The sequence below is a fragment of the Heterodontus francisci genome, chromosome 27 (genome assembly GCF_036365525.1).
Source record: "Heterodontus francisci isolate sHetFra1 chromosome 27, sHetFra1.hap1, whole genome shotgun sequence".
Lineage (NCBI taxonomy): Eukaryota > Metazoa > Chordata > Chondrichthyes > Heterodontiformes > Heterodontidae > Heterodontus > Heterodontus francisci.
Window position 1 is genome coordinate 47,622,566 of NC_090397.1, and position 13,534 is coordinate 47,636,099.

General features: G+C 40.1%; 1 protein-coding gene across 4 annotated transcripts in view; it reads left to right on the forward strand.

The window, feature by feature from the left end:
- Window positions 1–13,534, forward strand: part of dennd6b (DENN/MADD domain containing 6B) — a 131,080-nt gene that overhangs the window by 72,586 nt on the left and 44,960 nt on the right. For 2 of the 4 annotated variants that reach the window (XM_068059294.1, XM_068059296.1), the window contains 3 exons: window positions 1,713–1,808; window positions 7,108–7,202; window positions 9,851–9,925. In XM_068059294.1, coding sequence (XP_067915395.1) covers window positions 1,713–1,808; window positions 7,108–7,202; window positions 9,851–9,925 — 266 coding nt within the window. The remainder of the gene's footprint in view (window positions 1–1,712; window positions 1,809–7,107; window positions 7,203–9,850; window positions 9,926–13,534) is intronic. The other 2 variants (XM_068059295.1, XM_068059297.1) reach the window with 1 other exon arrangement.

Below are 13,534 nucleotides of genomic sequence, written 5' to 3' on the forward strand. Positions count from 1 at the left end.
AAGGAGGCCATTCAGTCCATCTTGCGTGCACTGAGTTTTCAAATTGATCCCATTTCCTCGCTTTCTACATAGCACTGCAAATTTTTTCCCTTCAAATATTTATCCAGTTTGCTTTTGAAAATTATTATTGAATCTGCCTTCATCATCCTTTCTGACAATGCATTCCAGATCTTAACAAATCACCTGTTTAAAAAAAAAAAAAAAATTGTGCTCATGTCTTCTCTGGTTTTTTTCACAGTTACCTTAAATTTGTGTCCTCTGGTTACTGACCTCTGCCACTGGAACAGGATCTTATTTGCTCTATCAAAACCCTTCATGATTTTGAACACCTGTATTAAATCTCCCTTTTACCTCCTCCGTTCTAATGAAAACAACTACAGCTTCTCCCATTAACTGGCAGCATTTGTCTAAGTACCTGACCATCTCAAATTACACCAGTTTACTCGGATATTTTGTATATTGATAGAATGTAAAATGGATGCTCCAGAACCTGATTGCTTTGTTAGAGTGCAGTCAAAACATTTGTTATGCAAATTATATGAAATTCTTCTTTGTGCTTTGTGAGATATTAGAAAATAGCTAATTGGATTGCTGGTTATCTGGGACAATACATTTAATTTTTATTTTACCTTCAGGTAATTCTACTTACCAGGTAAGTAGAGTGTAATGAGCAAGTGGAGGTTTAATGTTTCTGTGTTAACTACTTTCTATTTAGTCGGTTGGTAGTATAGAATTTGAGTAATACTGAAAAAAAGAGACATGCTGTCGAAGCTTTTTGTCTTCCACTCATCAGGGCAGATGCAAGAATGCCAAATTTCAAAGGGAACAACAATTTATACTGCATGATAAAAGGGTGCTGATTGGTTCGCAAGTCGACTCTAGTCGAGGCATTGCCATGGAGAACGCACCAGGGAACTATTGTCCCCCATGCTTTTGTTTAATTCAAAAATGATGCAATGCCTCGACAAGTTCCTTTTGCCTGCAGAGGACAGATCCCTGTGTATGAATATATGTAGCTTCTAGCAAACAAAGCCTACGTATGTGGTATATAAATTCCAGTTCCGGTGCGACGCCAGGTATGTAGGCCATACGTTCCAATGACTGGCGGATTGTATCAAACAGTATCTCCCTTTGGCTGTTTGCAGTAGGCAGAGTAGTGACTTTACTCAACCAGCCCGTGCTTGCAAAACTCAGGACACAATTTCTAATGTTAAATGTGATTCCATGATTGACCGGCACTTACTGAACAATCCCGAGTGTAAGAATTACACTAACAACCAATTTAATCAGTCGGACTCTCAATGTAGCTCACTTATGCTTGTTAGAAGCTACATATATTGATATGCAGGGGGTCTGTCCTCTGCAGGAAAAAGGAACGTGTCCAGGCGTTGCACATTTTTGAATTAAACAAAAGCGTGGGGGACAATAGTTCCTTGGTGCATTCACCATGGCAACGCCTCAACCAATCAGCAACCTTTTCTCATGCAGTATAAATTGTTGCTCCCTTTGAAATTTGGCATTCTTGCATCTGACCTGATGAGTGCAAATCGAAAAGCTTTGACAGCATGGCTCATTTGTTCAGCAATACTTTCCATTTCATATGTTTAAGGGCTTTGTTTTGGGGAATCTGTCCATACCACCTTTCACACAGCATTTGTAGATCTGAGCACGATACCCAGATTTGTTGTCAGTCTATGTGTTCTTTATTGTAGTTGTATTGCACCCCTGAGATACTGCTGTGACTATCGGCCTTACTTCACCATTCATGACGCTGAATTTAAAGAGTACACAACACGAACGCAGGCCCCGTAAGTTAAAATATCATAGAATTTTTTTTATCTTTGTTTATTGAAGTGGTGAGATGGAGTCTGGTAGTTTGCACATCGAAGTGAAACTTCCCATCTGCTGTAACTTCGCTGCTCTGCTCCTAAGCGTGGTAACATGCCAGATACAGTGCTCAGGAGCAAGACAGATTGATGCTTCTTCCCTACGTATCAGCTGTGGCTCAGTTGGTAGCGTTCTTGCTTCTGAGGCAGCAGGTTGTGGGTTCAAGTCACAATACAGGACTTGAGTACAGAAATCTAGGTTGACACTCCAGTGCAGTTCTGAGGAAGTGCTGCATTGTTAGAGGTGTCGCCTTTTGGATGAGACATTAAATCAAGGCCTCGTTTGCTCTGTTAGGTCGACATGGTACTATTTCGAAGAAGAGCTGGAGAGTTATGCTTGGTGTCCTAGCCAATATTTACCGCTCAATCAGCATCACTAAAACAGATTATCTAGTCATTATCACATTCCTGTTTGTGCAATTTTGCTATCTATGTGCAAATTGGCTTTCGCATTTCCTACATTACAGTGGTGACTACTGTTATGACCAAGGCGGGAGAAATGCACTGTTAATTCAGTCCCACCTCTCCATGGGTCACAGTGTATCGATAAATTTTTCCCACCTACTGAAGAATAGCCAATTAGACTCTATTTGTCCCCCAGAATAAAGCTTACCAACCAGGTTTCTTTAAATAACAACAATATTAACTATTTATTAGAAAAAAAAATGACAACCACAAATGAGATAAATATATATATATGAAAAGCTCCTTATTTCCCTAGCCCTCATGCATACACATACATTCAAAAAAAACAGTTAACCAGGAAAAAAGTGATTCTGGTTTACAGCTGTTTCATATGAATAAAAGGAATAATAAAATAATTCAGGTTGTCACATTCTAGTAGGAAATTCTTCAGTTGGGTGAGGTGTCCCAGAGTCAAATAGTCAGATGCCACTCGAAGTCTCTCCAGGTGAGGTCGATGTAAGGTCTGTGATGGTACAGCAGGCATCACGTAGGTCTTTCAGTAGGGGTGTAGCAACAGGTCTGCTTAGAAGAAGTATAGCAGTAGAAGCTTTCTTCAGGTTCCAGGATTTCCCAAAACACAGGAGACAACAGGAACCACACTGGATGCAGAAATTCTTCAGAGACAGGAGGCAATGGAAATTTGCCACCTTTCAAATACAGGATTTCTTTTCAAGAGCTGCAGGTTTCCTTTACAGAGAGAAGTCTTTTTCTCTAGTCTCCAGGCAGGTCAGCTCTAAGTTTCAAATACCTACTCCTTGTCCAACTCACTTTTTTTTTAAAGAAGGATCCAAAGTGAAAGTAAACCTTCCTGAGCCGATCACATGACCAGACACAGTATCTCCCCTGTCATTCAAAGTGTTGCTCTGAGGAGGTCAAAACCCCTGGCTGGATTCCTTGAAACTGCTTGCTTTCCTATTCTTGTATACAAAGTCAACATCCAAAAATTTCAGCTATTTTCAGGTGTCCATGTCCACTGAAAATCCTTTTTCAATTTTTTTAAAACACATAGAATTTTAAGATTTTAGCACAAAAATAAAACCTTTTGTAACACTGCACTTTAAAAGAATTTAATTGGTTGTAAAGTGCTTTGGGATGTCTGGTGGTTGTGAAAGGCGCTATATAAATGCAAGTCTTTTTTCTTTTTGTGCAAGTTAGAGCAAATGGGAACATGCAAGATCCCATCCTACTCCCAGTTAGCTGATCTGTAGCATTGAAAGAAATTCAGTCAGGGCTACATGATGGTTAGGAAGAGGATGATAACACTTGTAAACTTTTATAACAGTTTATTTTTTTGAAACTTTATAAGTATAAAACAAGTAGAAAATAAAGCATCAACTTAAAGTTATGAGACAAAAGAAAGACAGACCTGCATTTCTGTAGCATCTTTCACGAACCAGGAATGTCCCAAAGTGGGTTACAGCCAATGAGGTTTTGTGAAGCATAGTCACTGTTGTAATGTAGAAAACTCAGCTTCAAATTTTCACACAGTAAGGTTCCACAAACAGCCATAAGATAAATGACCAGATCATCTGTTTTTAGTGATGTTGGTTGACAAATAATGGCAAAGATTCCGAGGAAAACTCCTATGCTGTTCTATGATCCGTGTCATGGGATTTTTAAGTATCAGAGAGTGCAGACAGGGCCTCGCTTTAACATTTCCTCCAAAACATGGCAACTCCTCCAGTGCTGCCACTCTGGCAGTGCAGTTCTCCCCCAGCGTCGGAACTCCAGCAGTCCAGCGCTTCCCCAGTGCCGCCACTTTGACAGTGCCATACTACTCCTTCAGTATTCTGCTGGAATATCAACCTAGGTTTTGTAAATTCCAACTGGAATCGTACCCATGAATAGATCGGTAATAAAAATTTAAATGTATATAGGGACTGAAGATCCTATACAAAGACGCCATGATCAATGTTCCATGGCATTGCACCTGGGGAGTTGAGATCAAATGTAGTGGTCAGATGAAGTGGGGTAATTGCCCTCGTGTCACTTCTCCAAGCTGTCAGTAGTCTAGCTGTTTGTATTTTAGCAAGCAGAAGCATGAAGCTATTTTATTTTTCAGAGAGCAAATGAGCATGTTGATATTGACTTTGATCAATATAATAAAACAAAATAATGAACAGGCAGTACCATTTCCAACAGCTCCTTCCCCACCCCCTAATATTGGTGGGTTGTCTTACTTGACTCAAAGTAACTTCTGTCTAGATTCCTGCAACTCAACCATCTGAGTATGGGCAATATTTTGCCATGGCAGCTTTCTGTTTAAAATGCTGATTTCCGTGTGCGTTTATTTCCATGTTCACAATCAGAAAGAAGGAAAGAAAGATACACCACACAATCCCTGGTGAGCACTCAGGACCAGGGAGTACTATGTGTGTGAGGTGTTTATTGACTGCTGGGACAGTCTAACATTCATTAGAAGATGATTAGATTAGATTAGAGATACAGCACTGAAACAGGCCCTTCGGCCCACCGAGTCTGTGCCGAACATCAACCACCCATTTATACTAATCCTACACTAATCCCACATTCCTACCAAACATCCCCACCTGTCCCTATATTTCCCTACCACCTACCTATACTAGTGACAATTTATAATGGCCAATTTACCTATCAACCTGCAAGTCTTTTGGCTTGTGGGAGGAAACCGGAGCACCCGGAGAAAACCCACGCAGACACAGGGAGAACTTGCAAACTCCACACAGGCAGTACCCGGAATCGAACCCGGGTCCCTGGAGCTGTGAGGCTGTAGTGCTAACCACTGCGCCACTGTGCCGCCACTTTGCATGTTAGTTCTTCAATTAATGATCTCTGCTGACGGTGACCAGCTGAGTAGGAGTAAAGATGTTAGTGAGGATTGCCAGTGCTATTTAAAACCATGCTTAGCTTTCACTGTTCACTTACCACTGGAGATTGGCTGACTACACTGTGTTTGAAGAGGACTTTTGATGCACATCTGGAGACCTCCTGGGGGACTTTGCCAAGACTTCACTAACACTCCAACATTTATTCCAGAAATTCTGAGGACTTTACTTAAAGAGAGTGAGTGCTGTGCTACTGTACCCGATTGGAGATCTTAAAGGAGTCATCAGGAGAAAAGGAGTGATTGATCATGGGGATCCATTGCACTACTAGTATCGTCTATGGCATGGCGCTACAATAGAAGCTGCCATGGTGGCTGTGGACTCCAAGGTTGAAAAGAGCTTGCAGAGCTGCCCAAAGATCTGTCCTTCAGGAGATCACTGGGCTACCTGAACAGTTGTCCTGAGGTAGTGGCATGCGAACCATAGAGCAGTAAGCTACTAGCCTCTGTCTGAACGGCAGTATTCCTGCTACCTTCCCTGCCACCTCCCCTGCCACTCCACCATTGTCCCTGCTTTTGACTGTCAGCCAAGTGTTCTAGACTGCTGAAGCCCATGCTGAGATAATGCAGTCTGAGGTGGGGATTTTTTTTCAGAACTGAAACCATATCCTGGAGGCAGTGCTCCTGGCTGGGACCTTCTCGGCGATCTCCTCCCGCTTCCACCGCATTATTTGCCTCCTTGGCTTCCTTCCCCCACTGCAGGTACTGGACATCCTCCTCTGTACATCCTCCACGAGGACCTCCAGTGCAGCGTCTGAGAATATGTGCACCAATATGTGCACCCTCCATCCCTGAGCCATCCTGATACATGCTGGTGTTAGTCAGCCAGTGCACTACATGCCTTCAGTGGAAGTATGTGTGTGGAGGCTTCATATACCACTCCAACAAAATTGCTTCTGATGAACGCTCGAGTGCTAAATGTGCAGGTGTCCATTTTAGCACCTCCAGGGAAACTTAAATCATGGTTATCATCAATTAGCCCCAAAATTGTGGCGAAAACCAGACTTTAACAGGTGTGCCTTATTAGCATGATGCCCACTTAGCGCCTGTTTTCAGCCTTTTCCCCAAAATAGGCCCCAAGTCTAAAGCTGTCACACTGAAGTTATATATTGCTAAGTTAAAGGTACATCCTGAATAGTGCATTTAATTCTGGTCATTAAAATGCACGATGAGCATTCAAACACTTAAATTGGGCAGAACAGGGCCCATTAGGCCAATATAATGTCAAAGACTGAACTATGAGGAAAGTTATACTGGTATGCAAGATGCTTAATGGATTAGGAGAAGTTTATCAGCAGCAATATTTCAAGTTAAACCATGACGGCAGGACAAGAGAACATACGTACAAGCTGGTGAAATATAAAATCAGAACTGATTTTAGAAAGTATTTCTTAGTGAGGGATTAGTACCTGGAATGGAGTGGAGTTAGAAATTCTGATATCATTCAAGGGGTAGTTGGGTGCTGTATGTGATCTGAGGAAAGTGAGAGTCAAATGCTTCCTGGAAGTAGTAGGAAGATGGAAGGAAAATTGGAAGAAGATCTATCAATAAACCATCATCATACATCTTCTAGTAGCTGGCTCAATGATGATAGATAGAAGTCTTGGAGTTGGTTGTACAAATACAAGTTGTTATTGGTGCTCCCTCCACTGTGTTTGTGCATGTGAGGGAGAAAATAATGTGGAAATGGGATTCTGTGCCTTCACAAATACCAGTACTATTTAAGGTATTTCCTGACATGTTAATATTAACCCTTTATAAGTTTGTAACTTGATGTTGTAACATGTGTGTGTCCCAATAGCATCAATCCCAGAGCACTGTACCTAGAGTGGGCTGTTTTCATTGCTCCTTGGACTCTGTACTGATTTGGGTATTGTGATATATTTTGACTAGGCCAAATGTTATCCTGGGAGTGACCAATCCTTTCTTCATTAAAACGTTCCAGCACTGGCCACATATTATTCGTATTGGAGAAGTCAGAATGTCAGGTAAGGAAAGAGTGATGAGCATAACTTGCTGTTAGAGGACACAAGTATGTGCACAGTACTGTGTTCATGAAAAAGGGTTCAGCAAATCTGATGAAAAGTCACTGACCTGAAATGTTAACTCTGCTTTTCTCTCCATAGATGCTGCCAGACCTGCTGAGTATTTCCAGCATTTCTTGTTTTTATTTCAGCAAATCTTTTCTTGTTTTAGGGAGATGAAGAATTTTGCATTATGGTATCATGTGCAAGTAATGTGATGATTAAATGTCAAACTTTTTTTGCTTGATTTTGTAAGAACTTAGGAGCTGAAGTATGCCATTTAGCCCCTCGAGCCTGTTGCACCATTCACTCAGGAGAAAATCTTACAAAACTGTAAGAATTAGACTGCAAAGTACTTCACAAAGCTACACAGAAACTGCTCTTTCGGATAAAGACAGAGAGTATTCTTTTCCAAACACCGTATTTGGCACTTGAGCAATAAGAACACAGGAATGATCCCTCAAGCTTGTTCTGCCATTCAGTTAGATCATGGCTGATCTGTATGTTAACTCCATTTTACCCACTTTAGCTCCATATCCCTTCATACCCTTGCCTAACAAAATAATTTCTGTCTTAAAAATTCCAATTGCCTCCCAGCACCCCCAGATTTTTGGGGAGAGATTTCCAATTTCCATACCCTTTGTGTGAAAATGTGCTTTCTGATTTCAATCCTGAAGGGCCTATGTTTAATTTTAAAGTTATGTTCCCTTTAACTTCATCCTGACCAATTACTAACCCAGACCATCACGTTACCTTCAGTTCCATGTGCTTTCATTTTTGCTAATGATCTCTTGTGTCGTTCCTTATTAACTCCCTTCTGGAATTCCACAGGGACAACATCAAATCATTGCCCCTTCAGTGAAAAAAAAAGTTTACTTATGTAATGAGGATAGCGTACTTAGGAATTGCAAGTCGGATATCAGAATATAGTTATGAAGAAAAACTTGAGATCCTAGCTATTTCTACTGATGCGGATGATATTTGATGGAGGTTTTTAAAATTATGAAGGTTTTTACTGGGGTGAATAGGGAAAGATAATTTGTTTTGTTCGGGGTGTTCGTGATGTGGGATCATCAATTCAAAGTTATCACAGTGAGGAGGAGGTTAGGAAAAATTCTTTACATGGAGAGTTGTTAGAGTATAGAATTCTTTTCTACAAGGAGTAGGTAAAACAGAAGATCTATATAAACATTTTCTTTTGGGCCTCCTTATCTCGAGAGACAATGGATACGCGCCTGGAGGTGGTCATTATAAACATTAGAGGCAGAAAAAGATGCAGGGCTCTGGGTAAAAGGGAGGACAGTGGATCAGTTTGTGGACTGCTGTAGCAATTAGTATAAGAAAACACCTGTAGTTCTGTGGTTATATAGAAACATATTCATATAACTTTCTTTACAGAAGGAAGCCGATTTGTCTATCATGCAGGTATTAGCTCTTAAACTGGAGCTGTTTAATCAAGGAAATATCTACAACAGACCCAAATCGGTAACCTTTTAAGAGTCAGATGCAGCGCTTTTGTAGCTGTTGGCTGGCCCCATTCTCCTGTTGCGAGATGACCAGCATTTATGTCTTGCTGCTTGTGTAAGTATTCCACGTACAGGAAGCCTATTCTAATGAGGGGGCAGAATTTATATCTGAAAATCAAGCTTGGCCGGTCACCCTTGCATCATGTGTGGACTCCAGATTTCTCATCTCAAAACTTAAGCTTATATTTGATTATTTCATGCACATGGCACATCACTTTCTGTTTGCTGCAATTTAAATGTGGATGTTTTCTTTCTGTAACATTTGAGAGCTTATTGTTCAAAATATTTTCTACCCATTCCTTTAAAAAAAAACAATGAAAAGACGAGGTGATGGATTAAAGTCCATCATGGAGCTAAATTAGAATTCTGAATTAAGAGACTCTCAGACTGAACTGAGATACTGAGATCTGGGTTTTAAAATAGTGGGATGGAAGAATAATTGTGATTCATACTGCCTTGGACTGTGAACACTGCAAGTTAGGCCCCAAAGAGAGCCTGAAGTTCAATTTTCCCTGCAGTGTATTGGACGTTTAACAAAATAGCTTATTCTGTTTCGACATCTTTAAAAATGTCATCCAGTCTTGAATAAGCTGCTTTTTTTCCTCCCATTAATATTTGGACCCTGCCACAAGCTCCATACACTTGCCTCTGCTCTGTTCCTTTCCCTGCCACTGCCTCAGGCTGAAACAGACTGCTCACAACCTGTGTATTCTCAACTGAGGTTCTGACCCCATATTCTCTCCATCACAAAGACCTCACACTTCCATCTCAGTAACATTATTCACTTCTGGCCCTCAAATCACTCGAGCTGTCCTCCTCTGTTCTGGTGTTACGTGTCTAGAATTTGTAACTGCCTTGTGTCACCTGTGTTATTCTATGTGAGCTATGCTTCAACTGTTATTCTGTATATGCAATAGTTTGTCCTGTTCCTTTGTGTGTGTGTGTGATCTATTGTTATTGATATAACATCTAACCTCATTTAAGCACAAACTCCAAATTTTATAGTTTCTTGAGTCCCCTCTGAAGCATAGTGTGTAACTCCAGCAATCCCAGTTTATACATTCTCATTGTGACTTTGTTTTTCAGGTGATTTACCCAAACAAATAAAAGTGAAGAAACTGATGAAACTTAGGACACTGGACACAAAGCCAGGTACTGAAGGTCTGGTCTTCACTTTGGGATCCTTCTCAAGTCATGCCTACAGCTTATTAGACTATAGATGGGTTACTTTGTGTTGTCAGGTGTCTCTGAAAATTAAGATGGAGTAGCACAGACAGCAAAACACTGACTTTTTTCATTTGAAATTTCAGTTCAAATACAGTCCAGATGTCACAGATGAAGGTCTCCTCCTTCTAATGAGGGCTAGGTAGTAATGAGAGTAGTGAGGCAAACACGATCATTTCATCTCCCGGACCCCTCTCTGATCGGTCTGTTTTCTCTTTGGTTCAGTTACTAGATCTCCTAATCAGAAATAAGAGAATTGGAAAGCAAGATTCAGAGAAGTTGTGAAAGACAGATTTGGCAAGAGATTGCTTTCTTTTCCAGTGTTTTAGAGATGCAGTGAGAGGTAACTCACATCTACTGATAAGAGTCAGATAAATTTCTAACAACAGAAGTCTTAGATGACAATGACTAGAAAATGATCACATTTGACAAGAATCATAGAATGATACAGCACAGAAGGTGGCCATTTGGCCTATCGTAGCTGCATGCTGTTTGGTAGAGCCAACCAATTAGTCCCACTCCTTTGCTCTTTCCCCACAGCTCTGTAAATTTTTCCCCTTCAATTATTTATCTAATTCCCTTTTGAAAGTTACAATTGAAACTGCTTCCACCACCATTTCAAGCAGTACATTCCAGATCATAACAATGTACTGCATGATTTCTTTTCCCTTCATGTCACCTCTAATTTTTTTTTTTGCCAGTCACCTTAAATCTGTGTCCTCTGGTTACCAACCCTTCTGCCTCTGGAAACAGTTTCTTCTTATTTATTCTGTCAAAACCCTTCATGATGTCGAACACCTCTACTAAATCTCTTCTTAACCTACATTGCTCCAAGGAGAACCACAGCTTCTCCCATCTGTCCACATAACTGAAGTCTTTCATACCTGGCACTGTTCTAGTAAATCTCCTCTACAGACTGTCTGAAGTTGTGACATCATTCCTAAAGTGTGGTCCCAGAATTACTTACTATACTCCAGCTGGGGTTTGAGGAGTGATTTCTAAAGATTTAATATAACTTCCTTGCTTTTGTATTTTATACTCCTGTTTATAAAGCCAAAGATCTTGTATTTTTTTTAACAGTCTTCTCAATTTGTCCTGCCACATTCAAAGATTTGTGTACGTAAACTCCCAGGTATCTTTATTCCTGCACTGCCATTAAAATTGTATGATTGAGTTCATATTGCCTTCCCTCATTCTTCCAATCAAAATTAATCACTTTACATTTCTCTGCATTAAATTACATTCACCATGTGTCAACCCATTTCACTAGTCTGTCTATATCTTCTTAAAGTCTGTTACTATTCTCATTGTTTACGACATTTCCAAGTTTCGTGTCATCTGCAAACTTTGAAATTATGCCCGGTATACTCAAGTCTGAGTCATTAATATATATGAAAAAGAGCAGTGGGCTTAATTCTGGCCCCTGAGGAACACCATTGTAAACTTGACTGCAGTCTGAAAAGCAACCGTTCACCCCTACACTCTGCTTTCTTTCCCTTTCTCTGAGGGGAAGAATGGTGGACTTCCTTAATGATGATGAACTTGCGAGACAAAGGCTGATAGATTTGAGAGCACTGATGGACTTAAGTCTAATAGTTGTTGAAGATTAGCAATTATCAAAGCAAACTGAATGTTTTGCAATTTGTATAATACAAATCCAAAACAATTGTTCTCTAACCAGGCCACACTTTGAATCTTGCATTCAACTCTGATCACTGAGGCAGAAGTACTGAGGGAGTGCTGCACTGTTGGAGGATCAGTACTTGAGGGAATGCTGTATTGGCGTAGGGGCAGTACTGAGGAAATGCTGCATTGTTGGAGAAGCTAAAATTGATTTTAACTATAGACCAGCGGATAGTGCCAACAACGGGGCCTCATTACCATTCTACCAGCGACCCATGGGCGCTAAACAAATACCTGGCTGACGTTCGCCCCTCTGGGCCAGTGCAAAGTTGGGGAAACAACTGGGCTTTTCCAGGGTGGGGAGAGGTCAGGAAATGTGCATGTTATTTTGCAGAGCCTGGTGGGTTAGTCCTGGCCTTTTCCCCTCAGGCCTTCTCTGTTGTATTGCCAGGTTTTGCTGAAAAGAGAGTCCTCGCTGCTTGATCTGGCCTGATTGGATGGGTGCTTCTGAGCCCAACACAAGGCCCTAGAAAAATGGAGCTCAGCAGCAATAGGTGGTAAGTTCAGCAACTCTGCTTTAACTCTGCCACCCATTTCTGCTGAGTGGTGGGTGCTTTTCAGATGAGACATTAAACCGAGGATGCAGCTGCTCTGTCAGGTGATGTAAAAAATCCCACGGCACTATTCAGAGCAGGGCAGTTTTACTGGTGTTCTGGCCAAAATTTATTGTTCAACCAGTATCATTAAAACATCTTTTTGGTCATTTATCTCATTGCTGTTTGTAGGACTTTGCTATGCACAAATTAACTGTTACGTTTCCTCATAATTAAGTGTCTACACTTCAAAAAAAGCTCTTTGTTTCTTTCATTCATTCATTCATCTTTCTTTCCTTTCCTTTTCTTTTCTTTCTTCCTTTTCCTTTCTTTCTTTCTTTCTTTCTTTCTTTCTTTCTTTCTTTCTTTCTTTCTTTCTTTCTTTCTTTCTTTCTTTCTTCCTTTCTTTCTTTCTTTCTTTCTTTCTTTCTTTCTTTCTTTCTTTCTTTCTTTCTCTCTTTCTTTCTTTCTCTCTTTCTTTCTTTCTTTCTTTCTTTCTCTCTTTCTTTCTCTTTCTTTCTCTTTCTTTCTTTCTCTTTCTTTCTCTTTCTTTCTCTTTCTTTCTCTTTCTTTCTCTTTCTTTTCTTTCTCTTTCTTTTCTTTCTCTTTCTTTTCTTTCTCTTTCTTTTCTTTCTCTTTCTTTTCTTTCTCTTTCTTTTCTTTCTCTTTCTTTTCTTTCTCTTTCTTTTCTTTCTCTTTCTTTTCTTTCTCTTTCTTTTCTTTCTCTTTCTTTTCTTTCTCTTTCTTTTCTTTCTCTTTCTTTTCTTTCTTTCTCTCTTTCTGTCTCCTTTCTTTCTTTCTCCTTTCTTTCTTTCTCTTTCTTTCTTTCTCTTTCTTTCTTTCTCTTTCTTTTCTTTCTCTTTCTTTTCTTTCTCTTTCTTTTCTTTCTCTTTCTTTTCTTTCTCTTTCTTTTCTTTCTCTTTCTTTTCTTTCTCTTTCTTTTCTTTCTCTTTCTTTTCTTTCTTTCTCTCTTTCTGTCTCCTCTCTTTCTGTCTCCTTTCTTTCTTTCTCCTTTCTTTCTTTCTCCTTTCTTTCTTTCTCCTTTCTTTCTCCTTTCTTTCTTTCTCTCTCTCTCTCTTTCTCCCCTTTCTTTCTTTCTTTCTTTTCTCTCTTTCTTTTCTTTCTTTTCTTTCTCTCTTTCCCTTTCTTTCTCCCTCCTTTCTTTCTTTCTCTCCCTCCTTTCTTTCTTTCTCTCTCTCTCTCTCTCTCTCTCTCTCTCTCTCTCTCTCCTCTCTCTCTCTCTCTCTCTCTCTCTCTCTCTCTCTCTCTCTCTCTCTTCCTCCCTTTTCCTTTTTCTTTTTCTTTTCCTTTTCCTTTTCTTTCCATTGCT